Below are 25,220 nucleotides of genomic sequence, written 5' to 3'. Positions count from 1 at the left end.
AAAAATTTAGCTATGATTACTGCATTGCAGGGGGTTGGACTAGATGACCCTTGGGGTCAATCCCAACTCTACATTTCTATTATTTTAAACCTCCTCCACGGAGATCCCAGGGACTACATTTTACACCCGAATCTTCTGCTAAATTCTTTATGTAACTCTTAAGGAATTAAAACACTTTCACTGGGTCCTTTACAAAAAGAGTCATCTTTGAATCACCTGTTTTACATCCAGTGTTCTCTGAACCTCTGTGTTTCCCTGTCCTACCTCACCTATTTATTTATTTTTTCAAAGAGGAAGCAGGATCAGGATTTGTTCACTGCCTCACCCCTCCTCCTAGTTTAGCTGTCCTGGAGCCTGAATGTGGTCAAAAGCTCAACTCCAGAGTTCATTGCTTTGCAAACCCCGCCAGACCGAAGTCTGAGAAAGGTTGCTGAGAAAGGTTGCAAAAGGGTGTCCGGGTGTCTGAGATCACCATGAAGACTCTCATTGCTGCATATTTTCAAAACCAGAGTGGTAAGGAAAAAGCCAGCATAAGATTTAAAGCTATAGCAAATATATCTACCAAAAAGGTCCCTTTAAAAAAATCATTGGGTGATGTGTGTTTTCATGGTAATTGTGCAACAGCTGGCTGTTTCCTGAGCAACACATTTTGATTTGGGGGCACAAAATGAGTCTCAAGGGTTTTAGGAATGTCTGTGGATGGAATCTGGTGATCTGGGATTGATCCCAGGGAAGATTGAAGTGTATTTCTAACCAGTTTAACAAAAATACAATTGCATTAAAAAAAAGAAATCAGATGGCAACCTTTACAGATTGTAGAGATGCTGTGGATGTTATTTATCTTGATTTCAGGAAACCACGTATTCTGTCTTGCAAGCAGATGGCTTCTTGATGAGCATATGTCCATTCAGTGCCACAGCACCTTGCAGATGAATGAAAGGGACTAGTGTAAGGGTCTGCACTTAGGCAGGAATAATCAGATGCACAGCCATAGGATGGGGGACACCAGACTTGAAAGTGCAAAAATGATTTTGTAGACCACAAGCTGAACAAAAATAAGCTGGTGCTATTCTAGGCTGTATCAACAAAAGTCTAGTGTCCAGATCAAGGGAAGTCATCATACTTCTTTTTTCTGCCTTGGTCAGACCCCACCTGGAGCACTGTGTCCAGTTCTGGGTGCCACCATTTAAGAGAAATATTGACAAGGTGGAACATGTGTAGAGGAGGGTGTCCAAAATGATAAAAAGTCTGGAAACCCAACCTTGTGAGGAATGAGTGAAGCAGTTGGGCATGTTTAGCTTGGAAAAGAGGAGACTAAGAAGTGATATGTGAGTCAACCTCAGATATTGAAAGGGTTGCCCCACAGAAGACGGAGCAAGCTTGTTTTCTGCTGCCCTGGGGGGGTTGGACCTGAAATGATGGATTCAAATGACAAGAAAGGAGATTCCAACTAAACATCGAGAAGAACTTTCTGACGGTAAGAGCTGTTTGATCATGGAATGAACTTCGTCGGGAGGTGGTGGACTCTCCTTCCTAGGAGGTTTTAAAACAGATGTTGGTTTTATGTATGGATGCTTTACTTGAGATTCCTGCATTGCAGGGGATTGGACTAGAATACCCTCGGGATCTCTTCTAACTCTACAATTCCAGGATTCTATAATCCCTCCCTGTTTAGCTCCTGAGTTTTTAAGTTAAGTACTTTTCTCTAAGAGGGGATTGGTTGGCAACCTCCTTCATTATTTTAGTCCATATTGGGCTGTGACATCTGTGGCAGTGGTTAATGTTTCACCATATTTTAGCCATGAGGAAATAAAATGCCGATGTGGGAGTCTCGAGGCCAAGAGGCGGGAAAGACCTTGACCAAAGACTTTCCTTATCAGTCACAGTAGGACAGGATGGGCTCTGAGAGACCAGATGGGCTAAAATTCTGCAAACTTCCCTCTCCTGCAGGTAGGATGTGGGGAAGTGGGGATGGGACCTTCAGCCAGTCACAACTTGGCTATGCTTGTGAGATGGAATAATAATTTTTTTTTTTTAGAGTTGGAAGGGACCATCAAGAGTTATCTAGTCCACCCCCCTGCAATGCAGGAATCTTGGCTAAAGCATCCGTGACAGATGGCCATCCAATCTCTGCTGAAAAATCTCCAATAAAGGAGAGTCCACCACTTTCCAAGGGAGTCCAACAGATCTTACTGTCAGAAAGTTATTCTTGATGTTTAGTTGGAATTTCCTTTCTTGTAACTTGAATCCATTGGTTCGGGTCCTGCCTTTCAGAGTAGGAGAAAACAAGTTTGCTCCATCCTCCATGTGACAGCCCTTTAGATATTTGAAGATGGCTATCATATCTCCTCTCTGTCTCCTCTTCTTCAGGCTAAACATGCCAACTCCATTAACTGTTCTTCATAAGGCTTGGTTTCCAGACCCTTGATCATATTGGCTGTCTACCTATGCACATGTTTCAGCTTGTCAATATCCTTCTTAAATTGTGGTGTCCAGAATCGGACACAGTATTCCAGATGTGGTCTGACCAAGGCAGAATAGAGCAAGACTATTACCATATTGCCCCAAATATAAGCCACACCCAAATATAAGCAGGACCTTAAAAATTGGAGGAGAAAAAAGAAAAATCCACAAATATAAGCAGCTCCCTTTCTTGCTCCTTCTGGAGAGGATGGAGTACTACGCATGGGCCAGGCACTGCTACGCCACGCTCCTGGCACTGTTTGCCCTGCGCTCCTGGCTGCATACCGTAAGGTTGCGAATATAAGCCGCACTTTAACTTTTCACGGTTGGAATTTGGGGGGAAAGTGAGGCTTATATTCAGGCCAATGCAGTATTTCCCTTGATCTGGACTCTGTTGTTGTTGTTGTTGTTTAGTCGTTTAGTCGTGTCCGACTCTTCGTGACTCCATGGACCGGAGCACGCCAGGCACTTCTGTCTTCCACTGCCTCCCGCAGTTTGGTCAGACTCATGTTTGTAGCTTCAAAGACACTATCCAGCCATCTCGTCCTCTGTCGTCCCCTTCTCCTTGTGCCCTCCATCTTTCCCAACATCAGGGTCTTTTCCAGGGAGTCTTCTCTTCTCATGAGGTGGTCAAAGTATTGGAGCCTCAGCTTCACAATCTGTCCTTCCAGTGAGCACTCAGGGCTGATTTCATTAAGAATGGATCGGTTTGTTCTTCTTGCAGTCCATGGGACTCTCAAGAGTCTCCTCCAGCACCATAATTCAAAAGCATCAATTCTTTGGCGATCAGCCTTCTTTATGGTCCAGCTCTCACTTCCATACATCACCGGACTCTAGTCTTCCATTAATGCCGGCTAGTATGGCATTAGCTTTCTTCGCTGCTGGATGATCACACTGTTGCCTCATGTTAAGCTTTCGAGCGAGTCCATTCCACTGTCAAATGGCTTTTACTGTCAGAGCTGGACTCTTCTTCTTTGCAGCTGGAATCCATCAGTTCGGGTCCTATCCTTTGGAGCAGCAGAAAACAAGCACGCTCCATTCAACCTTCCAGTAACCCACTTCATAGTGTTACCAGAAATCAAAGCTTAAATAACCAGAGCTTTTAACACCTTTTGAAAACAGGCATTAAAATCCCTTACTGATAAGGGAGACCCCATTTGAAAATTTCCAGATCTTATAGCAAGAAATCTCAGGGGTGCATTGGACTCCCGGGGGTCTTAACAGTTGAAAAACACCCAGCAATATCTGGGACTCAGAACCATACCAGTCAGTGATGTTCAGATCCTCTTGGCAAGCTTGATGATGCCACATGAGGCCTCCCAGTCTCTGGGCTCCCAGACTCCTTGGCGCTGCCTCTCACCTTCTGACTGGACCTCCCCTTGCCAGGGCTCAAGAACTTCTGCTAGTTGGGGGCAGAACTGGGCTTCTGCCTCGTCACCTGAGCCAGCTGCCTAGGTTCAAGTTTCTTGGAACCTCCCTTGCTCATTCTGGGCACCCCCTTTCTGTCCTCACCCTGGCTCAAGCCTAGTAGAAGCTCCAGTGCTTTGATGCTTTGCTCCTGCTACATAACCTCTTAGATGGGATCAGATCCTGGACCCAGCCTTAATCTGGGGCCAGCTTAGTTCACCTGCATCTCTGAGTCAGAGTACTTGGCTCAGTGGAGTCAAGGTAGGGATGCCCAAATGATATTTGGTTTCTGCAGCCATATGGCCTTTGCATCGGTCCTGGGCTATGCAGGGAGTGCATATTTATTGAGCAGGCCAGGGAGAGTTTGGACATCCTGGATCCGCTTCCCATATGCTGTGTGAAATTTTGGAACATTCTTTGGGGAGGGTGTGAAGGTCCTCTTCTCTCCAAAGCTGGAGGCTTGTGGTCTGCTGAGCATTCCAGAGCCTGGGAGCTGCTCCCAAGTCCTTGTCTCCTGTGGACTTTTCATTAGCTCTCTTTTTTTCAAGGAATCAACCCCCTGGCTGCCTCCAATGCACCAGCCATTGAGGGGCATCCTTGAACCAAATTTCAATCTCCAAAACCCCAGGAGAGTAAGAGCTGTTCAACAGCAGAACTGACTCTCTCAGATGGTGGTGGACTCTCTTCCACTGGGGCTTTTAAAACAGAGGTTGGCTTGCCATCTGTCAGTGACTCTGTGATGTCTGCGTTGCAGGGGGTGGACTAGATGACAATTTTGAGCACTTCCAACCCTATAATTCTGTGATATGAGGCTATCAAAATATCCATGTGAATATCTCTCTTTATATATATATAATTTTTATTAGTTTTTTTAACAAATCATTTTCAACAGTAATTAAACATACTTTTACATCTTATTCAAATTTTTGACTTCCATCAATCCTGTCTGAAAATTTTTCCAATCTAATCTCTCAGTATGCATTTCTTATCTTCCCTATTACATTTCAAACTCATAACCAATATCTCTATCTTTTTCTACTTTGTAACACTTTGTATATTTCTCCTTACAAAACTTCTTGTAGTCCTACTAGCGTAATTTGTTGATTACAGTTGCTCTTCAAATAATTCATATACTACTTCCAATTTTCTGTAAATCTCTGGTCCCGCAGGTTTCGAATCCTTCCTGTCATTTTGTCCAGTTCTGCGTAGTCCATTAATTTCGTCTGCCATTCTTCTTTCATCGGAATTTCTTCTTGTTTCCATTTCTGGGCTAACAATACTCTTGCTGCAGTTGTTGCATATAAAAACAATTTAACATCTTGCCTATTAATGTCCTGACCTATAATACCAAGTAAAAATGCTTCTGGTTTTTAAAAAAATGTATATTTCAACATCTTTTTCATCTCATTATATATCATTTCCCAGAAGTTCTTTACTTTTTTACATTCCCACCACATATGATAAAATGTTCCTTCTTTTACTTTACATTTCCAACATTTATTATTTGTCTTATACATTTTAGCTAATGTCACTTGTGTAATATACCATCTAAACATCATTTTCATCATGTTCTCTTTCAAAGCTGTAAATTTTATCCTTTCATTCCACAACCTTTCCCATTCTTCAAGCTGTATATTATATCCAAAGTCTTTTGCCCAATGCATCATTACCGATTTCACTTCCTCAGCTTTCAAATGCCATTCCAACAGTATTTTATACATTTTAGACATTGCTTTACATTCATTGTTTAATATTTCTATTTCAAATTTTGATTTTTTATCATCAAATCGTTTTTCCTTTAAATCCTCTTTATATATTTCATTGACTTGGCGATAGTGCAACCAATCATTTACATATTCTTTAACCTCTTCATATGGTTTCATTTTGTATTTATTTCCTTTCCCCCCCAACAATTTCTCATAGGTAATCCAATTTTTACTCATATTTATCTTTTTCACACTCATAGCTTCTAATGGAGATAACCACCACAGTGTTTTATGTTCTAATAAGTTTTTATACCGGTCCCATACTTCATATAAAGATCTTCGAAATATGTGATTACCAAATCCTTTATGGATTTTTGTTTTATTATACCATAGATATGCGTGCCAACTAAATCTATTGTCATAACCTTCTAAATCCAACAAATCTGTATTTCTTAACAGCATCCATTCCTTTAACCAACAGAGGCATACCGCTTCATAGTACAACTTCAAGTTTGGCAGGGCGAAGCCCCCTCTTTCTTTAACATCTGTTAACAACTTATATTGTATTCTTGGTTTCTTCCCCTGCCAGACATATCTTGAAATTGCTTTTTGCCATTCTTTAAAAATTGATGTCCCCTTGATTATAGGAATTGATTGAAACAAAAAGAACACCTTTGGTAGCACATTCATTTTTATAGTTGAAATCCTTCCCCCAAATGATAATTTTATTCTTCCCCCTGTTTCCATGTCTCTCTTAATTCCATTCCACACCGGTGTATAGTTATTTTGAAATAAATCTATGTTCATTGTGGTTAACCAAATTCCTAAATACTTAACTTTTTAAACTACTTCTATACCAATTTCCTGCTGCAACCTATCAACCAAGTCTTGTTTCCTATTTTTAACTAATATTTTAGTCTTGCTTTTGTTTAATTTAAAACCTGCTACTTGTCCAAATTGTTCTATTTCTTTATTAACTTCTTTGGCAATATTTAATGGTTCTTCTGTAGTTAGTACCAAGTCATCTGCAAAGGCTTTGACTTTATGTTCTTTCCGGCCAACTGAAATTCCTTTTATTTATCCATGTGAATATCTCAAAGGGGAGTTCATCACTGTCATGAGTGTTTGAGGGTGTCCTTTTTACTCCTGGCATTTTGTACGGATCTGAGGTATTGTTTTCTGTGCCTTGGTTGATCTGAGCCCTTAGGTCATCAACAGGGAGAAGATATTGAATTGTGCAACTTTTACCAGTATAACTGCTCAAAAACTATGGCACCATTTAGTTTCCCTCTGCTTAGGACAGAAGCTTAGTCAGTGCCATTCTCCTTCTGTTTTGTGTGTGTGCGCGCGTGCACGCGTCAAATTAGCACCTGGTATGGGACGCGGGTGGCGCTGTGGGTAAAAGCCTCAGTGCCTAGGGCTTGCCGATCGAAAGGTCGGTGGTTCGAATCCCTGCGGCGGGGTGCGCTCCCGTTGTTCGGTCCCAGCGCCTGCCAACCTAGCAGTTCGAAAGCACTCCCGGGTGCAAGTAGATAAATAGGGACCGCTTACTAGCGGGAAGGTAAACGGCGTTCCTGTGTGCAGCTCTGGCTCGCCAGAGCAGCGATGTCACGCTGGCCACGTGACCTGGAAGTGTCTCCGGACAGCGCTGGCCCCCGGCCTCTTGAGTGAGATGGGCGCACAACCCTAGAGTCTGTCAAGACTGGCCCGTACGGGCAGGGGTACCTTTACCTTTACCTTTACCATTTTCTAATGGAGGTATGGTTAATTGGATATGCATAGGAACATTCATTTTTGTTTTTTTTAAAAAGATATTTATTAAGATTTTCAATTTTTTATACAAACAAAAAGCAAACAAAAAGATTAAAAAAGACATATAGTTCATAATACAATCTTTTCAGTAACATATTTCTCTGACCTCCTCATACCTCCCCTTCTTGTATTCCCTTTCAAATTATTTGTTCAGCAAATCCTTAACTTAAAGCATTACAGCTTATAATATCACCTTATTTTCTATCCAAACCCTTTTTTTCATCCATGTTCCTTTATATCATTACAGCTAGAAACCACTCAATTTCAATCCAACATCATTCAACATTCCTTAATTTTACAATATTTCTGTAAATAGTCCTTAATTTTTTTCCAATCTTCTTCTGCCGACTCTTCTCCCTGGTCACGGATTCTGCTCGTCATTTCTGCCAATCCCATACAGTCAATCAGTTTCATCTGCCATTCTTCCAGAGTGGGTAGATCTTGCGTCTTCCAATACTTTGCGATAAGTATTCTTGCTGCTGTTGTAGCATACATAAAAAAAGTTCTGTCCTTCTTTGGCGCCACTTGGCCGGCCATGCCCAAGAGAAAGGCCTCTGGTTTCTTCAAGAAGGTATATTTAAATACCTTTTTCAATTCATTATATATCATTTCCCAGAAAGCCTTAATCCTAGGGCACGTCCACCAAAGGTGAAAGAATGTACCTTCATTTTCCTTACATTTCCAACATTTGTTATCGGGCAAATGATAGATTTTTGCAAGCTTGACTGGGGTCATGTACCACCTATATATCATTTTCATAATATTCTCTCTTAAGGCATTACATGCCGTAAATTTAATCCCGGTGGCCCACAACTGTTCCCAGTCAGCAAACATAATATTGTGTCCAACGTCTTGTGCCCACTTAATCATTACAGATTTAACCGTCTCATCCTGGGTATTCCATTTCAGCAGCAAGTTATACATTTTTGACAAAGTCTTAGTTTTGGATTCTAACAATTCTGTTTCCAATTTAGATTTTTCCACCTGGAAACCAACTTTCTTGTCCGAATTGTAAACCTCCATTATCTGGTAATAATGAAGCTAATCTCGCACTTTATCTTTCAATTTCTCAAAACTCTGCAATTTCAGTCTGTCCCCTTCTTGTTCCAAAATTTCCCAGTATTTTGGCCATTTGGCCTCCATGTTAAGTTTTTTCTGAGCCTTAGCCTCCATTGGTGACAACCACCTTGGAGTTTTATTTTCCAATAGATCCTTATATCTAATCCAAACATTAAACAGTGCTCTCCTGACAATATGGTTTTTGAAAGCTTTGTGTGCTTTAACCTTGTCGTACCACAAATATGCATGCCACCCAAATACATTGTTAAAACCTTCAAGATCCAAAATGTCTGTATTCTCAAGAAGCAGCCAGTCTTTCAACCAGCAGAATGCTGCTGACTCATAATAAAGTTTAAAGTCTGGCAGGGCAAATCCACCCCTTTCCTTTACATCAGTTAATATCTTAAATTTTATTCTAGGCTTCTTAGGAACATTCATTTTTGGAGGCAGGAGGTGTCGTTTCCTTTCTTTTCTTGTTGGTATACCTTTTCTCATGCTTTGCAGTCTAGAAGTTTCCACTTTCCACTTTTCTCACCTCGCAGATAACCAGCCTAAACAGTTATGGCTTCCCCCCAGACACCCTCTCACCAGAGGATCCTGGGAGCTGTAGTTTGTCCAGAGTTCTGAGTGTTGCTATAGGAGGTCTTTATCCCCGTCCCAAAGCTATAATTCCCTGGAATGAGGAATTGTCTGTTAAATCACTCTGGGAATGGCGTGCCTCAGCCCTTCTCTGCAGTTGCCATTTTCTTATATAAATCAAGATGGATATGTGCAATTCTGCGGCACTGGTTTGTTTTTTTAAAGGCATTTGCAAAATATCTTGGTGTGAAGACTCACATCTGAAGCATTTACAGTTCACCCAATTCATTCCAATGTTTGTACAGAAAAGATCTGCACCTTTGTTTTACTGGTCGGATTATTCACTGGGATTCTGCAAACAATGATACCCCCTCCCCCAAATCACCAAAGGACAAAGATAAATCCTCTACTTGTTTTAATTGGCTCCCCTAATTGTTGTATTGGTTGAGATAGATGAAAACTATACTTGGCCTTAGAACCAGAAATGCAATCTTATGGTAATGTTAGTATATTATAATACATGATCAATGTTGTTCATTTTTAGGAAGCATTAGAGCTTCAATATCATAATCCTTCCATGGGATGATACATATAATATCTTCAACCCACGATCCCCAGAGTCTTTCAACTTTATCCCCTTGCATTTCTCCTTAGGCTTAAAACTGTAGGATAAAGCACAATATCAGAACTGGGTCCCTGATGCCATGCAAGCTTAACAGCAGTTCCCTGCTTAATCTACAATTCTACAATTGTATGGTTCATTCAATTCATAGATGGCACCTGGCTTTTAGTAGGAAATTCAAGTACCTATAGCCCCCTGTGCTGGAGTGGTCCCTTTCAGCTCTACAACTCTAATTTTTTTAAAGCAATTTCTGCATTTAAGGGGGTTAAACTAGGTGACCCCCTGAGAGTCCCTTCCAACTCTAGTTTTGTAATTCTATGACCCTTTATGCAAAGCAATGCCTGTTTGCATCTCTATCATCTGCCCTGACCTTCCTTACTCTCACCTTTATCCTTCTGCCAACTGTCTGAACAAATATCAGTTCATATCATGCCACTGGTTCTGGCTGCCAGAGTTGGACACCACCCTCCCACCCACCATCCCAAGAGCAGGTGGCGGGCCAGGGTGAACTTATTCTTGGGTCGCCAACCCTTTTCTTCATCATTGTTTTCACACTGCTGGGATGTGGCAATACAAGAATCTAGGGAAAGAGTCAACACTTAGGCAGGAATAAGCAGATGTACAATTATGGGATGCGGGAACACCTGGCTTGAAAAGAATTTGAGAGTCTAGGTAGACTTCAGGCTTAACACGAAGCAACAGTGTGACATAGCAGCAAATCCCCCATGTGAATCTAGGTGGCATCAACAGAAGATGTGTGTCTAAATTAAAGGAACTCTATTCTGCAGCCCTCACTGACAGTCCTGTGTCCAGTTCTAGGCACCACAATTTAAGAAGGATATTGACAAGCTAGAAAGTATGCAAAGGAGGGCAACCAAGAAAATAAAGGGTCTGGAAACCAAGCATTAGGATGAACGGTTGAGGGAGTTTAGGTTATTTAGCCTAGAAAAGAGGAGACTGAGAGGATATATGAGAGCCAGGGCTTTTTTTCAGCCATTCCAGGTGGGCACCAAATGTTGCCATTCTAAGAGTACAAGAGAGGTGTTCATGGTGAATTCCGGCACCTCTTTTTCTAGTAAAATAGCACTGATGATAGCCATCTTCAAATACCTTAAGTGATACACAGAGGAAGATGGAGCAAACTTGTTTTCTGGTGCTTCAGAAGGTAGGACCCAAACCAATGAAGGAGACCCGAACAACAAGAAAGATTCCATTAGGTATGATTTTCTGATGGTAAGATCCATTTGACAGAGGAACAGATGACCGTGGAAGGTGTTGGACTCCATTAGATTTTTTAAAACCAGAGTCTGAATGCTCGTTTATCAGAGATTCCTTAGCTGTGATTCCTGCATTGCAGGCATTGGACTAGATAACCCTTGGGGACACCTTCCAACTCTACAGTTATATGATTCTTCGGGGCAGACCCTATTAGAGTGTATGCTTAGTTCTGTAGACGGGCAATCATTGTACGACTATTCCTTCCCTTGAGCTGGGCACAAGAACTCCATCATTGTAGCTGAGATTTGCATGAGCTATTTTTGCTGCTGCATCACACCGTTGACTCACCTTAAGCTTGTGGTCTACTAAGACCCCTGAGATCCTTTTCACATTGAATGCTGATGCACACAGAAATGCCACGTGTCTCTGTTTGCTGAAATGCCATGCTTAAGCAGCATACGTGTCGCTGGCTGGCTGGCTGGCTGGCTGCTGATGCACACAGAAATGCCAGGTGTCTCTGTTTGCTGAAATGCCATGCTTAAGTGTTACTGGCTGGCTGGCTGGCTGCCTTCCTAGGTAAAGAGGGGTGATTCTGCCCATGACCTTTCCTGCCCTTTGTCCTGCATGCTCCTGTTGTCTGTATGTCACTGGATGGTGCAACCTGCTTTTTTCAAGGGTGGAATCCACCAGATGTTTCTGGGGATTGGTTCAGTCACTGAGGGCGTCTCCCAATGGTGGGAGGGTGGAGAAAAGCTGAGCAAACAGGTCAGTGCAACCTGGTCTGGGTGTCCTTTTCCTTTCCAGGGATCCATGCCAGCATCCAGGCTGCTCTCCGCGTGCTGCTGGCTGTGCCATGGCCTTCAAAACGAGATTTCTTGGCTGGCCTCCAGCTCCTGTCAGTCCTCCAGTGGATTTTCAGCTTCTTGATGCTGGGTGAGTAGAATGTGACTCTTTTTCTGACTGATGGCCAACTTGAGAAAAGGGACAGTGTCATGTGGTGGTTAGAGTTTTGGTCTAGGACCTGGGAGACCAAGGTTTGAATCCCTACTTGGCTACAAAATGCACCGGGTGTGATCATGGGGACCAGTCACTGCCGTCACCTTAACGTACCTTACAAGGCAGTTGTGGGGATTAAATAAGACTAGGACCTGGGAGATCAGACTTCAAATCCCCCCTCAGCCATGAAGTCAATTGGGGAAGTTTGGGGGCCAGCCACTGCTTTTTGGCCTAACCCACCTCACAGGTGGCCCTGTCAAGGATGCTTTAGTTGAGATTTAGTTGGACTTCACTAAACAACCCTCAGGTTCCCTTCCAACTGTGCAATTCTGTTAATCAAGACCTGAGAGCCTTAAAGGAGTTAAGCAGGAGTGGGGAATACTGAGGAGACAGTGAAGAAACCGGTTTGCTTTGCATTGGTGACATAGCGATTGTTGGGCACTTTCCTTTCCAATCCTTCCTGGAAAGATATATAAAACAAAAGTTTTCTCTACCTGTGAGTTCCATCATAATTCAGAACAGAGGTTTAAAATACACATTTGCTAGGATAACACAATGGGAAAAGACCTCCAAAGGGATGGCTGATTTGACACATGTTCTTTGGTCAAGCCATCTCTCTGGCCAAACAGTTGCCCTGAGACCACAGAGCCAAAGATCAGCTCATATTATCCTCACAGCAACCCTGTAAATTAGGCTGTGCTGAGAGATGGTGACTTACCCAAGGTCACATTCAGAGAGCTTTGTGGCTGAGCAGGGGACTAGAACCCGGCTCTCTGGGTCTTAGCCCAGCTCTCTAACCATTATACCAGTTTGGCTCTCAAAGGAGCCCTGAGCCATTCAGAGTTCGAAGTAAGTAAGTATACAAATGAATGAATGATTGAATGGAAAAAATGAATGAATGAATGAATGAATGAATGAATATTTAAATGTGTAAATGTGTAAATGTATGCATGTATGTATTGCTACAAGCCTCTCTGAGCAAAGCAAAATTCCAGGTGTTCCAAGCACTTACCTAGGGTTCAGTTTCCTTGGAATGAGGGACAGCAGAGACTGTGGTGTCATTTGGCTATATGGTTTATTTACACATATATACAACCTGACCACAAGCATTAACACCTCAGAAAGTCTTGCCTCTTCCTTACTCACAGCCCTGGATTCTAGCAGAAATCAAATATGTCTCTGTGTCTCAGCTGCTGCTTGCAGCCTTCTTTTAGCTAAAGGTCTCACATAACACATGGGATATAAATGCAATAAATAAATTAATAAAGTGGCTTTAACTGAGCTAAATAAGCTATTTTTTTTCTTCCTCTCCCTCAGGGATGGTTTCCCTGATTCTCCTTATCTATCTGGCTTTCACCAGTTTCTGGCCCATTTCTGCTCTCTACCTGGCTTGGCTTATCTATGATTGGAATACACCTGAGAATGGTGAGTGAAGAAGCATCCTGGCTGTTTAGAGGGATTTTGTTTGAAGGCACAGCTCTTTTTTGTGTGTGTGCATTTGTCTTTAGGCATTTTGTTCTCCTTGAACATTAACTGAGGGTGGTTGCCACAGTAGTACCCTTTGGACCCTGCTTTCACAGGTCCATGAAATCATATAATTATGTAGAGTTGGAAGGGACCTCCAGGATCATGTAGTGACCAGCTGCCTGCAATGTAGGAATCACAGCTGAAGAATCCCTGGCAGATGGCCGTCTGACCAGCTGCTTAAAGGACTTCAAGGAAGGAGAGTTCATGGGAGCCTGTTCCACTGTTGAATGATTCTTACCCTCAGAAAATTATTCCTAATGCTTCCATGATGGAGAATTGCCTCAGCTAATGTTTTTTGTACACTGTGGATGAAAAATGGGATTCTACAATTCTGTGATGAACGGCTCGAGAATCACCTTTGTATCTGAGATGTTGGAATGACCATTCCCACTGATAGGAAAAAGGGAAACCAGGTTAGCAGGAGGTTTGTTTCAGCCACATGACTGCAAACACTCTCTGTGCTCCTTGACAGTACTCCCAGCCTAGCCCATAATGTTTGCCCAGCTTTGTCACTAACCCAAAGTCCATCCAACGTCACTTCTCAGAGGTCTAAGTATCACACCTGACAACAAAGAGAGGAATCCCACAAGAGCAGCTCTCTCTTGTGTGGCAGGCTGCAGAACGTGACATTTCTGCAAGAGAAGGGGCAAAGCAAACTTTTGTAGTGGTTCCTGCATCATAGGTGTTTGGACTAGATGACCCTTTCAGATCTCTTCCATCTCTGTGTGATTCTGTGACCCTGTGGACAGGTCCAGGGGCAGGCAGGACTTTCTGTGTTTGGTTTCCTTTGGATGACACTCTTAAGAACACAAGAAGAGCTTGCTGCATCATGGCAATGACCCTTGCATTCCAGCATTCTTTTCCCACAGTGGCCAACCAGATGCCCCCAAAATGAAGATCTGTTTTCACAGAATCATGGAGAGTTGCAAAGGGCCTCCAGAGGGTCATCTAGTCCAGCCCCCTGCAATGCATCACTGGGCTACTTGGAAAGGCAGGCACATAGCTATGGTGGACTTTACCTTCATTGACACAACAGTGATTATATATTTACAAATTGGTGGTGGGAGGTATGAAGTATGACCTGGTTTAGAAAGGTTTAGAAACTCAGGACCAGTTTACCTGAGAGATCGTTTTACCCCTAAACGGCCTCGGTCCAGTATACCTGAAGGAGCGTCTCCACCCCCATCATTCTGCCCGGACGCTGAGGTCCAGCGCCGAGGGCCTTCTGGCGGTTCCCTCATTGCGAGAAGCAAAGCTACAGGGAACCAGGCAGAGGGCCTTCTCGGTAGTGGCGCCCGCCCTGTGGAACGCCCTTCCAGCTGATGTCAAAGAGATAAACAACTACCTGACATTCAGAAGACATCTTAAGGCAGCCCTGTTCAGGGAAGTTTTTAACGTGTGATATTTTACTGTATTTTTGGTTTTTATGGAAGCCGCCCAGAGTGGCTGGGGAGGCCCAGCCAGATGGGCGGGGTATAAATAATAAATTATTATTATTATTATTATTATATGAGCCCTCTTGACTGCTTTGATGCACAGAACTGACACCATTACAGGTGCCACATAATCCCAGTCCCACATTTTAAAGAAATCAGTCTATTAGTGTGGTAGCTCCTACACTTTGTAACTCCCTGCCTATTGACAGCAGGCAGGTGCCTTCCCTGTACCTTTTTCAGTGCCTGCTAAAAACATTTTTGTTTAGGTAAGCCTACCCAGACATGTAGAACATTAATGTATGTTTTAATCTGGTTTTAGCTTATTTCTGATTTTTTTATTGTTAGAATGTTTTAAATACTTGCTTTCAGCTGTTTTAACCAATGGTTTTATTATTTGGTTCTCTCTGTAAACCACTTTGAGGATGGCTTGTTTTGTTTTAACAATCAAACGGTGCAAATTTTAATGAAATAAATAAAAGCCATAAACCATTTGCTTTTTAGGAAGTCTGTCCCAGACCAAATTTGAAACACCTGCAGCAGACCCAGATGGAAGGGTCAGTGGCAGCAATTGCTGGACAGCAGACTTGTGTTTCCATGTACACTGGTTCCTGTCCCCCCCGCCATTTTAATTTTTCCTTCTTTTCCTAGAGTCATTCTCATGTTCCATAACTCTTGGCTGCAAGGGCACTCAGAGGCTAGAATAAATCTGTCTTCCCATTTCTGCAGGTGGGAGAAGTTCTATTTGGGTCCGGAACTGGTCCATCTGGAATTACTTCCGAGATTATTTTCCGATTCAGGTAAGCACCAGTGTGTGGTACAAGGGTGCTTCTGGATCCTCCCAGCCGTGGCGAGGCTGCAAGCCATAGAATCATAGAACCGTAGACTTGGAAGGGCCCCATGACTCGTATAGTCCAACTGCCTACAACACAGGCATCACAGGTCAAGAATCCCTGACAGGTGGCCTTCCAACCTCTGCTTAAAAACTTCCAGTGAAGAAGAGCCCATCACCTTCTGAGTGAGTCTGTTCCATTGCAAATGGCTCTTACCTTCAGAAAATTATTTAGTCTGAATTATTGTTTATTGCTCTTTGAATCCATCAGGATCTTCCCCTTCAGAGCAGCAGCACACAAGCTGCCTTTGTCTTCCATACAACAGTCCTTCAGATATTTGAAGATGGCTCTCATGTTCCCTCTAATTCTCATTTCCTTTAGGCTAAATATACCCAATTCCCTCAACCATTCCTCATAAGGCTTGGTTTCTAGGCCATCTTGGTTGCCCTCCTCTGGACACCTCCCATCTTCATATTCTCCTTAAACTGAGATGCTCAGAACTGGACACATGACTCCAGGTGTGGTCTGACCAAGGCAGAATAAAGTGGTTGCATGACTTCCCTTGATCTGGACACTAGACTTCTGTTGAAGTAGCCTAGAACTGCATTAGCAATTTTTGCTGCTGCATCACACTGTTGACACATGTTAAGCTTTTGGTGTACTAAGAACACTCGGTCGAGTTTGTCAATATCATTCTTTAATATCATTCAGCTGGTGAAGACTCATGACCTGCTCCCCACCCACAACTACATCATCGGGATCCACCCGCATGGGATCCTCTGTGTTGGAGCTTTCGGCAACCTTGTCACTCGAGCCACCGGCTTCCATGAAAAGTTTCCTGGGATCAAACCCTTCCTGGCCACACTGGCTGGCAACTTCCGATTGCCTGTCTTCAGGGAATACCTAATGAGTGGGGGTGAGTGTCTTCTTCTGTGCTGTCCCCATTGAGATCCTGGAAAAAGGTGATAAGTCGGGTGCTGCAGGGTTCTGTTCTGGGCCCTCTTGTTCAACATATTTGTAAAAATAACTTGGATTAAGGAATTGAGGGGATAATCATCCAATTTGCAGATGTCACCAAACTGGGAGGGGTAGCAAATATTGCAGAAGACAGGATCGGAATTCAGGATGACCTTAACAGATCTGAGGACTGTGCCCAAACTAACAAATTGAATTTCAATAGGGACAAAAGTAAGGATCTAAACCAGAACTTTCCAAAATTTTCATGTTGGTGACACACTTTTTAGACATGCATCATTTCTCAACACAGTTATTCAGTTTTACTAGCAAATTAGAGATTAAACTAACCCCTTTCCAGCCCCGGGAGGAGTATAGGAAGTGTTTGCGTGACACACCTACACACTGCAGCTGACACACTAATGTGTCATGACACACAGTTTGGAAAGCTCTGGTCTACACTTAGGCAGAAAGAAGCAGCTGCACAAATAAAATATGGGGGACATCTGGCTTGCCAGTAGTACATGAGAAAAGGGTCTAGGGATCTTCGTAGACCACAAACTGAAAATGAGTCAATAGTGTGATGCAGTAGCAAAAAAGCTAATGCTATTCTAGGCTGCATCAACAGAAATCTAGTGTCAAGGTCAAGGGAAGGAATAATACCACTGTATTCTTCCTTGGGCAGACCACAACTGGAATACTGTGTCCAGTTCAGGGCAGAATGATATTGACAAGCTGGAATGCATACAGAGAGAGGTAACCAAGATGATAAAAGGTCTGGAAACCAAGCCTTGTCAGGAACAGGTGAGGGAGTTGGGGATGCTTAGCTTGGAGAAGAGGAGACCTAGAGGTGACATGAGAGTCATCTTCAAATATCTAAAGGGTTGCCCAATTGAAGATGGAGCAAGCTTGTTTTCTGCTGCTTCAGAGTGTGGAATGAACCTATGGATTCAGGTTACATGAAAGGAGATATCAGGAATAATTTTCTGACAGTAAGAGCTGTTCAACAGTGGAACGGACTCCCCTGAAAAGTGATGGACTCTCCTTCCTTGGAGGTTTTTATCAGAGGTTGGAGAGACATCTGTCATGGATGCTTTAGTTGTGATTCTTGCATTGTAGGGGATTGGACTACATGACTCTTGATGGTCCCTTCCAACCCTGCAATTCTATGATTTGATTCCCTGTGCAGATGTATCTTTATTATATCATCAGCCCTTTAGGTCTAAAAAGCTTTGCAACAGCCCTGCAAGTTGGTGGGGATGACGACGACTTCTAACTCTCTTCTGATTCTCTGGCCCTTTAGGTCTCTTCCCTGTGACCCGTAAGGCAATAGAATACCTCATATCCCGGAATGGGACTGGGAATGCTGTAGCGATTGTAGTTGGTGGTGCAGCAGAGGCCCTCTCCTGTCGGCCAGGAGTGACAACGCTGATCCTGAATGAGCGCAAGGGGTTTGTTCGGATGGCGCTCCGACATGGGTGCGTACCACCAGTTGAACATTACATTCCTTTCCTAGCTGACAGGTGGCAGAGAGAGCCCAGGATGGCCAGAGACTTAAGATGCCAATGGCATTTGAAGAGCCCTTCAGATGAATCAGAAGAAAGGTACCACACTGGCCAACCAGTGGCCCCTGGTTTGGACTAGGCAACCTGTTACGTTCCTTCCAACTCTACAATTCTATGTTTCTATGAAACTCTGGCAGCAATATTCAGCAGCATGTGTATTTTGATTCTGGAGGGTCAAGGAAGCTATCATGGTTGTTGTAGTTGTGGGTAGCTCCTGCACAGAATCATAGGAGGGTCTCCTAAGGGACATTTAGCCCAACTCCTTGAAATGCAAGAGTTACAGTTGCAAGAATTCCTGGCAGACAGCCAGGGCCGAATTTAGGTTTGATGAGGCCCTAAGCTACTGAAAGTAATGGGGCCCTTTATATGTCCAGCTGTCCTTTGTCAACAACAAATTGTCCCTGTTGTTTTTTGTTGTTGAATATATTCTATATGGTAATTTATGAACCTAATAGGTCCATACACAACACAAACACTATTGCTGTATGTATCACACTGTATGTAGGTTTTATTTTATTTGTTTTTAAACTTATATTTTGAAAATATACATCCAGGTTTTTTTTCCCTTTTAAGTTTTTTGGGGGCCCTCGAGAGTGGGGCCCTAAGCTAAAGCTTGTTTAGCTTATACATAAATCTGGCACTGCAGACAGCAATCCAACCTCTGTATAAAAGGTTCTAAGGAAGGAGAGTCCACCACCTTCCAAGGGAGTCCATTCCACTGTTGAACGACTCTCACCACCAGAAGGTTCTTCCCAATGTTGAGTCAGAATCTTCTTTCTTGTCATTTGAACCCATTGGTTCAGGTCCTCCCCTCTAGAGCCACCGAAAACAAGCTTGCTCCATCTTCGATATTTGAAGATGGCTATCATGGCACCTCTTTATCATCTCCAGGCTAAACATTCCCAACTCCCTCCATCATTCCTCACAAGGCTTGGTTTCCAGACCCTTGCTGCAAATAACAGGTACCTGGTTGGTCACTGTGAGAAGAGGATGCTGTACTTAGATGGACCACTGGCCTGATCCAGCAGAGCTCTTCCGGAACCTTCAGGCCCAGAGGCAGTCTATTTTGATTCCTTATGGCATTTGGCTACTGTGGCCATTCTGTTCTCAAAGTGGCATTTGGTCACTGTGAAAACAGGATGCTGGACTTAGATGGGCCCCATTTGGCCTGATCTAGCAGCCACACTCTTTTCATCTTCTTGTGTTTTAATTTTCTGAGGGGAGCTCTTTATTCCTGGGGCAGGGGGCTCTTGATCATAGAATCATAGAACTGTAGAGTTGGAAGGGAGCTTAAGAGTCAACTAGTTTACCCCCTTGCTGTTTAAGAATCACAATCTCGTGTTTTCTCATGATTTATTTTTGTTGTTTTTTTAATGTATTTTTAAAAAAGATTTTCTTAGTTTACAAAAGTATGTGCAATGTCTCTCTCTCTCTTTCCCCCCCTCCAAGTAACATTTTTACAGATCAGTTTCATTTGTTGAGACATTTAGAAAAAGAAGGGGAAAGGGGGTGAGGGTTGGGTCAGGTGGCGATGTTTCTATTATACTTAATATATGTGGGGTTTTGTGTCAGCGTCGCTTGTGCAGGTTCTGTGCTGTTCACTTGTGTTCCCTTGGTGGTGAGAGAGGTTGGGGTGGGCCTAGGGTGTGGTTGTTCATTTGTGGTTGGCTGTGGTGATCTTCGTTTTCATGTGTGAGTGGGTGGGTGTTTTGGATCAGGTTAGCCATATTGACCAATATTGTTGGGCTGTGTATGTGATTGTTTTCAGGTGGTTTCTGTCTTAACATCCCTCCATGCTTTCTTTCCTCCAGGGCCCATCTGGTTCCTGCTTTCTCCTTTGGGGAGAATGACCTTTTCCAGCAGGTTCTCTTCAAGGAAGGGAGCTGGATGCGGAGAATCCAGGACAGATTCAGAAAGATCCTGGGCTTCTCCCCCTGCTTTTTTTATGGAAGGGGATTGTCCTCTGTCCGTTCCTGGGGACTCCTTCCTTTCCCCAGACCAGTCACCACTGTCAGTGAGTATTTCCTGACCCCAGAGGCATAGCGTGGGGGGATGGGACCATGGGCGCCCTGGCCCCAGGGGCAATTTTGAGAGGGGGCGCAAACAGGAGCCTTCACAGCAGGCTTCTTCATAATAGCCTGGCTCCACACCAGAAGGAACACCGCCTTGGCTGCAGCAATTGTGCCTGGTGCAGTTCTGCCTCCTCCCGCCCCCCAGTCAGGCTTGATCTGGGGGAGGAAAGCAGACAAGTGGATGGCAGAGCTGCAAAACCTCCTCACCCTCCTCGGCCATGGCACACCTCGCGCCCAACAGCAGCAGCTCTGCCGCTGGGTCACTTCTGACCTGGCAGTGGAGAGCATCCCACCTTAGCCATGGCACATCCGTCGCCGGGTCAGGCCCGACCCAGTGGCAGAGAGCAGGGGGAGAGTTGGCAGTCGCTTCCCCACCCCTCTCCTAACCCTCAACTGTGGCTCATGGAGGGGGTCCATCACGCTCCGCTCAGGGGGTTTGCCCCACCTGACTGCCCCGCGCAGCATGGGCATATGCTCCACCGCTGCCTGACCCTCCCATACCCACATATGGAATAGCTGTAGCTCACTGCATTATGGCTCACTGTAGTCTGTAGTCTCTCACTGCATCATGGGTTTTGTAATCTGAAATCTCTCATTGCACCATGGGGTTCATAGTTTGTATATCATTGGGGAAAGGCTGTAACTCAGTGGTAGAGCATCTGCTCTGCATGCAGAAGGTCCCGGGTTCAATCTCTGCCAGCATGTCTGGATAAGACTGGGAAACAGTCCCCTTGCCTGAAACCATGCAGAGCCTCTGCCAGTCAGTGTAGGCAATACTGAGCTTAATGGACCAAGGGCCTGATTTGGTCTAAGGTGGTTTCCTATGTAGTATTATTATTAACCATTTTATTTCTATACGGTTTTATATTTATAAAGAGAAAAATTCTAAAAGCGGTTCACAACACATTAAAACATAAAATAAAACAATGCAGAATAAAACATTACTTAAGGAAGTCATATATTAAATTATACATTCAAACCAATGTAATTAATAGGAAATGAAAATATAATCTTAAACATTATAAAGATGTCAGCTATGGAATGCACATTTAACTCAGCACAGTTAAGAGAAAAAATTCAAAAGAAAACATTACTAAAGGAAGTCAAATATAAAATGCACATTTAAAATAGCATAATTAAAGAAAGAGTAACATATGTACCCTGAGGGGTCCACATCACCTCACCTTGGTCTTGCCCGTGAGTTGAACTAGATTACCTTGGGTGGATCTCCCCAGCCCTACACTTCTACTATTCTATGAGGTCCTCCTCCTTTTTTGTCCTTCTGCACATGTTCAGCCTCTCCTTTCTTCTTCCCTCCTTAGTTGGAGAGCCCCTGATAGTGCCCAGGATGGAGAACCCAACCTGTGAGATGGTAGATCGCTACCACGCCATGTACATCGATTCTCTCCGCAAGCTCTTTGATGACCACAAAGCCACGTACGGGTTGTCAGAGACGGCCGAGCTTCGGATCGTATGACTGAGATTGGCAACAAGGGGGTGGAGGGAGGAGACAAAGGTGCAGACAGGTTCCTGCCCCTCAGCAAGGGCTCCCTCACCTCTTATACCAGGCCCATGCTTGCCATGCAGAAGTTCCAAGTCCCCGAGCAACATAGCCTTAAAAAAGATTGATTATTTTGCCCATGGACTCCCTGATTTTCCTATTTGGCCACAGTAAAGAAACTGTGCTAGCAGAGGGCAGGAAATTAAGGCAACACCTCTTAACTGCTGCCAGAAATAATTATTTGTCAAAAATTGGGGGTGGGGGTGGGGAATTGAACACCATCCATGAGAGAATCATATAACCATAACATTGTAGAGTTGGAAAGTACCCTGTTGGGTCATCTAGTCTAACCCTCTGCAATGCAGGAATCACAACTAAATAATCCCTGACAGGTAGATAATGGATAACTAAAATATGGGACATAGTATGCATGATTAAACTTACACAATTGATGAGAACTAGAGAGGGAAGGCAACAAGATAGTGTCTAAAAATGGAGTATTTTTATAATGTTCTGGAGTAATAAGATAAACCCACATGTGTTAGTTGTCACCTTGTGATATTAATTTATTACATTTGATTTTGGAAATCTGCTCCTATGTGCTTAGCTCTGGCTATCCCCTATGTATTTGGCATCTGCCATTATACTTTGTTCCGTTTTATTATAAATAAATGTATGTTTTGTTAAAAAAAGGATTGACCAGTCGACGACAAGGAAAAAAACTACTGCCAGCCTGAGTAGATAATACTGAGCCACATAGATCAATGGATTTCTTTATGCAGCGTGTAGATATACTTATTACTCTAACCTAGACATCTTCAAAAGAAGGTTTGACAGATTCATGAAGGAGGAAAGGCTGTACTCTGCCTATATCATCGAAGGCGGTGAAGCTTTTGAATACCAGTTGCTGGAAACCACAGGAGGGGAGAGTGCTCTTGCACTCATATCCTCCTCATAGGTATCCCATGGTGGCCACTGTGAAAACAGGACACAGGACTAGACAGCTGTTGCAGGTCTGAGCTTAGTTTCTTATGATTCCTAAGTGGAACCTCCATGAATGGAGCCAATCTAACATAGAATGGGGGGGGGCAGTCTTCCAGTTTGGAGGTAGTGCTGTGAAACATGTCTCTCATTTCTCTCCTGAGAATTTCAAACTACCGAATTATCAGGCTGCTTGGACAAAGACTCTGGTTATCAGTAAAAAAACCCTCCTATCATATATTATTTCCTTCTGACAAGGTATAGCCATGAAGAGCTAGAGCTAGTGAGGGGTAGCTTCTTCAAGTTCAACTGTTTCACTATTGGTTGAGTCGAGGGAAATGGTGGAGGAGGACTCGAATACTGATTTAGTGAAAGCGATCCTGTCTCAAATATAAGTTCTGAAGCCAATCCAAAAAGTCTTGGTAGAGCTTAAGAATGATCCAAAGCAGATGCAAGATAGATGGTTCACTATGAAGATCGTTTGAATATCCATGAGACCATTACTCAAGCTAGTCATAATATTCTGGATAAACAAATTACCTGTTTGGAATCACAGTTACACTGGAAAAATCAGTGTATAATTGGCATTGAAAATCCTCCAACTCAAGCAAAGTATATGGTGCAGAGCATACATACCCTGCAACATTTCTCTGATGAAAACAGGGACGTCCCATTCCATAATAATTTTACTATTTATACCCTACCCATCTTACTCAGTTGCCCCAGCCACTCTGGGTGGCTTCCAACATATATATTTAAACATAATAAAACATTAAACATTTTAAAAAACTTCCCTATACAGGATTGCCTTCAGACAGTTTATCCATACCCTCCAACTCCATACCCTCCAACATTTCTCCAGTGAAAATAGGGTCACCCTAAGGAAAAATGGGACAATCCGGGATCAAATCAGGGATGTTCCTGGAAAATAGGGACACTCGGAGGGCCTGGACGATATGGTGGATTTTTTTCAAAAAGCTTCTCTCTCTGGGAGTGTACTTCCCAATTGAGATAGAACATGTTATCTTAATTCCTGTAACAAGCCAGGGGACTGCAACTCTTTCCAATATTATGATTGTACAATTTCTGCATGTCACTGCAAGAGTCAAGATTCTACATACATTTTGCCAACAATCAGTAAAATCTCTGCTGAAATGGAATCAAAATTAGATAGCAGTTTATCCTGACTTTAGTAAAGAAATGTCTGAAAAGCACAGACTTTCCACAAAAGCATCAACTCTTGCAAGGTTAGAACAACTCCAATATTTCATGTGCTTTCCAGCTACATTCTGCATTAACCATGAAGATCAAATTCACAAATTTGTCAGTCCCTCGAATGCAGAGGCGTTTATCTTAATCAAATTTGCAGATGATCAGACATGATGATTTAAGGAAGAAATGTAAATCTCTGAAGATGTCCTGGAGAGGTTTCATTTTGAATGACTCTGTGTTTTCACTTTCTTTTTTCTTTCTCCTCTCATTTGTTTTCTCATACTGACCCATTCTGATAAAAAGCCTGGGCATACTGTCAATAAAAGAAATCAGCATTTGCCAACTTGTATATCAATTTATTCTGAGCCTATTTCTTTTCATATAACCACATTTTCTATTTTAAAAAATGGTGTATCAATATTGTCCAGAAAATATATGCAATAGAATTGAATTTAAATGCTAAGCTAAGTGCCTATGGGTGTTCTGCACCTATGAGTGATATTAGAAAATCTGATATATGCTCAAATATGGAAAAAAGATATTACTAAATGTTTGTTAAATGGTCCAAGTCATAAAATAAAGTGGTATTTGGAAAACCTTGATAAAGGGGGGGGGGCAAAATAAAATTATTGGATGAAGTTAGTTCATTTTAATGTAAAAGGGTTGTGAGTATCTAAGAAGCAAAATGTAAGTTTAGCATATTTAAAATTGTTAAGGGCAGATATTGCTTATTTACAGGAGATAAATCTAACGGAATGGGATAAATTATTATTAATGAAAGATTGGGTGGGATAAGTTTATCTTACAAGTACTTTGGCAAATCCTAAATGTGGCCATTTTGGTCCGAAAAGGATTTTCAGTCAGGTTATTACTGATGCAAATTGGTGTTATTAAATTTTATGCGCAAAAAAGTCTAATAAGGCTACAAGAAAAGATGGTAATAGCTATGGTTAATATTTATGGACCTAATTTGGATTCTCCTGAAATGTTTTGGACACTTGAATGAATGTACTTACGATAAATTGAAAATAGAAGATTTTAATTAAATATTAGAGGTACTACTCCTCCCCTAACACCTCAGTTCTTCAGTTGTTGATAGATGAAAAGGTGAATGATCTGAAAATGAATATTATCCCCAGATTAATCTATATTTTGAGAGGAATTCCACTTCATATATTTGGAAAATATTTTCAGAAAACAAATCCTTTCTTTAGAAAATGTCTATGGGGTTCTTCACCTCTGAGAATATCTTTACAGAAAATGCAGCTACAAATTAATGA

General features: G+C 42.7%; 1 protein-coding gene across 1 annotated transcript; it reads left to right on the top strand.

The window, feature by feature from the left end:
- Positions 1-436: 436 nt before the first annotated feature.
- On the top strand, positions 437-23,482 carry LOC128406436 (diacylglycerol O-acyltransferase 2-like). Its single transcript, XM_053373843.1, has 8 exons — positions 437-513; positions 11,671-11,799; positions 13,180-13,287; positions 15,552-15,622; positions 16,367-16,571; positions 17,913-18,087; positions 19,986-20,188; positions 21,569-23,482. Exons 1-8 carry the CDS (start codon positions 474-476, stop codon positions 21,721-21,723), a joined length of 1,086 nt encoding a protein of 361 aa, XP_053229818.1. The 5' UTR covers positions 437-473; the 3' UTR covers positions 21,724-23,482.
- The last annotated feature ends 1,738 nt before the right edge of the window (positions 23,483-25,220 follow it).

This window comes from Podarcis raffonei, chromosome Z, assembly GCF_027172205.1.
Source record: "Podarcis raffonei isolate rPodRaf1 chromosome Z, rPodRaf1.pri, whole genome shotgun sequence".
In the NCBI taxonomy this organism is placed as follows: domain Eukaryota; kingdom Metazoa; phylum Chordata; class Lepidosauria; order Squamata; family Lacertidae; genus Podarcis; species Podarcis raffonei.
This window is presented reverse-complemented; position numbering and strand designations above follow the sequence as displayed.

What these genes read in the sequence shown, in the direction of transcription:
- LOC128406436 (XM_053373843.1), top strand. Translation starts at nt 474, where the DNA reads ATGAAGACTCTCATTGCTGCATATTTTCAAAACCAGAGTG. An exon ending in TTGGAATACACCTGAGAATG is followed by an intron (nt 13,288 to 15,551) that starts GTGAGTGAAGAA and finishes CCATTTCTGCAG; the next exon opens with GTGGGAGAAGTTCTATTTGG. An exon ending in CAGACCAGTCACCACTGTCA is followed by an intron (nt 20,189 to 21,568) that starts GTGAGTATTTCC and finishes TTCCCTCCTTAG; the next exon opens with TTGGAGAGCCCCTGATAGTG.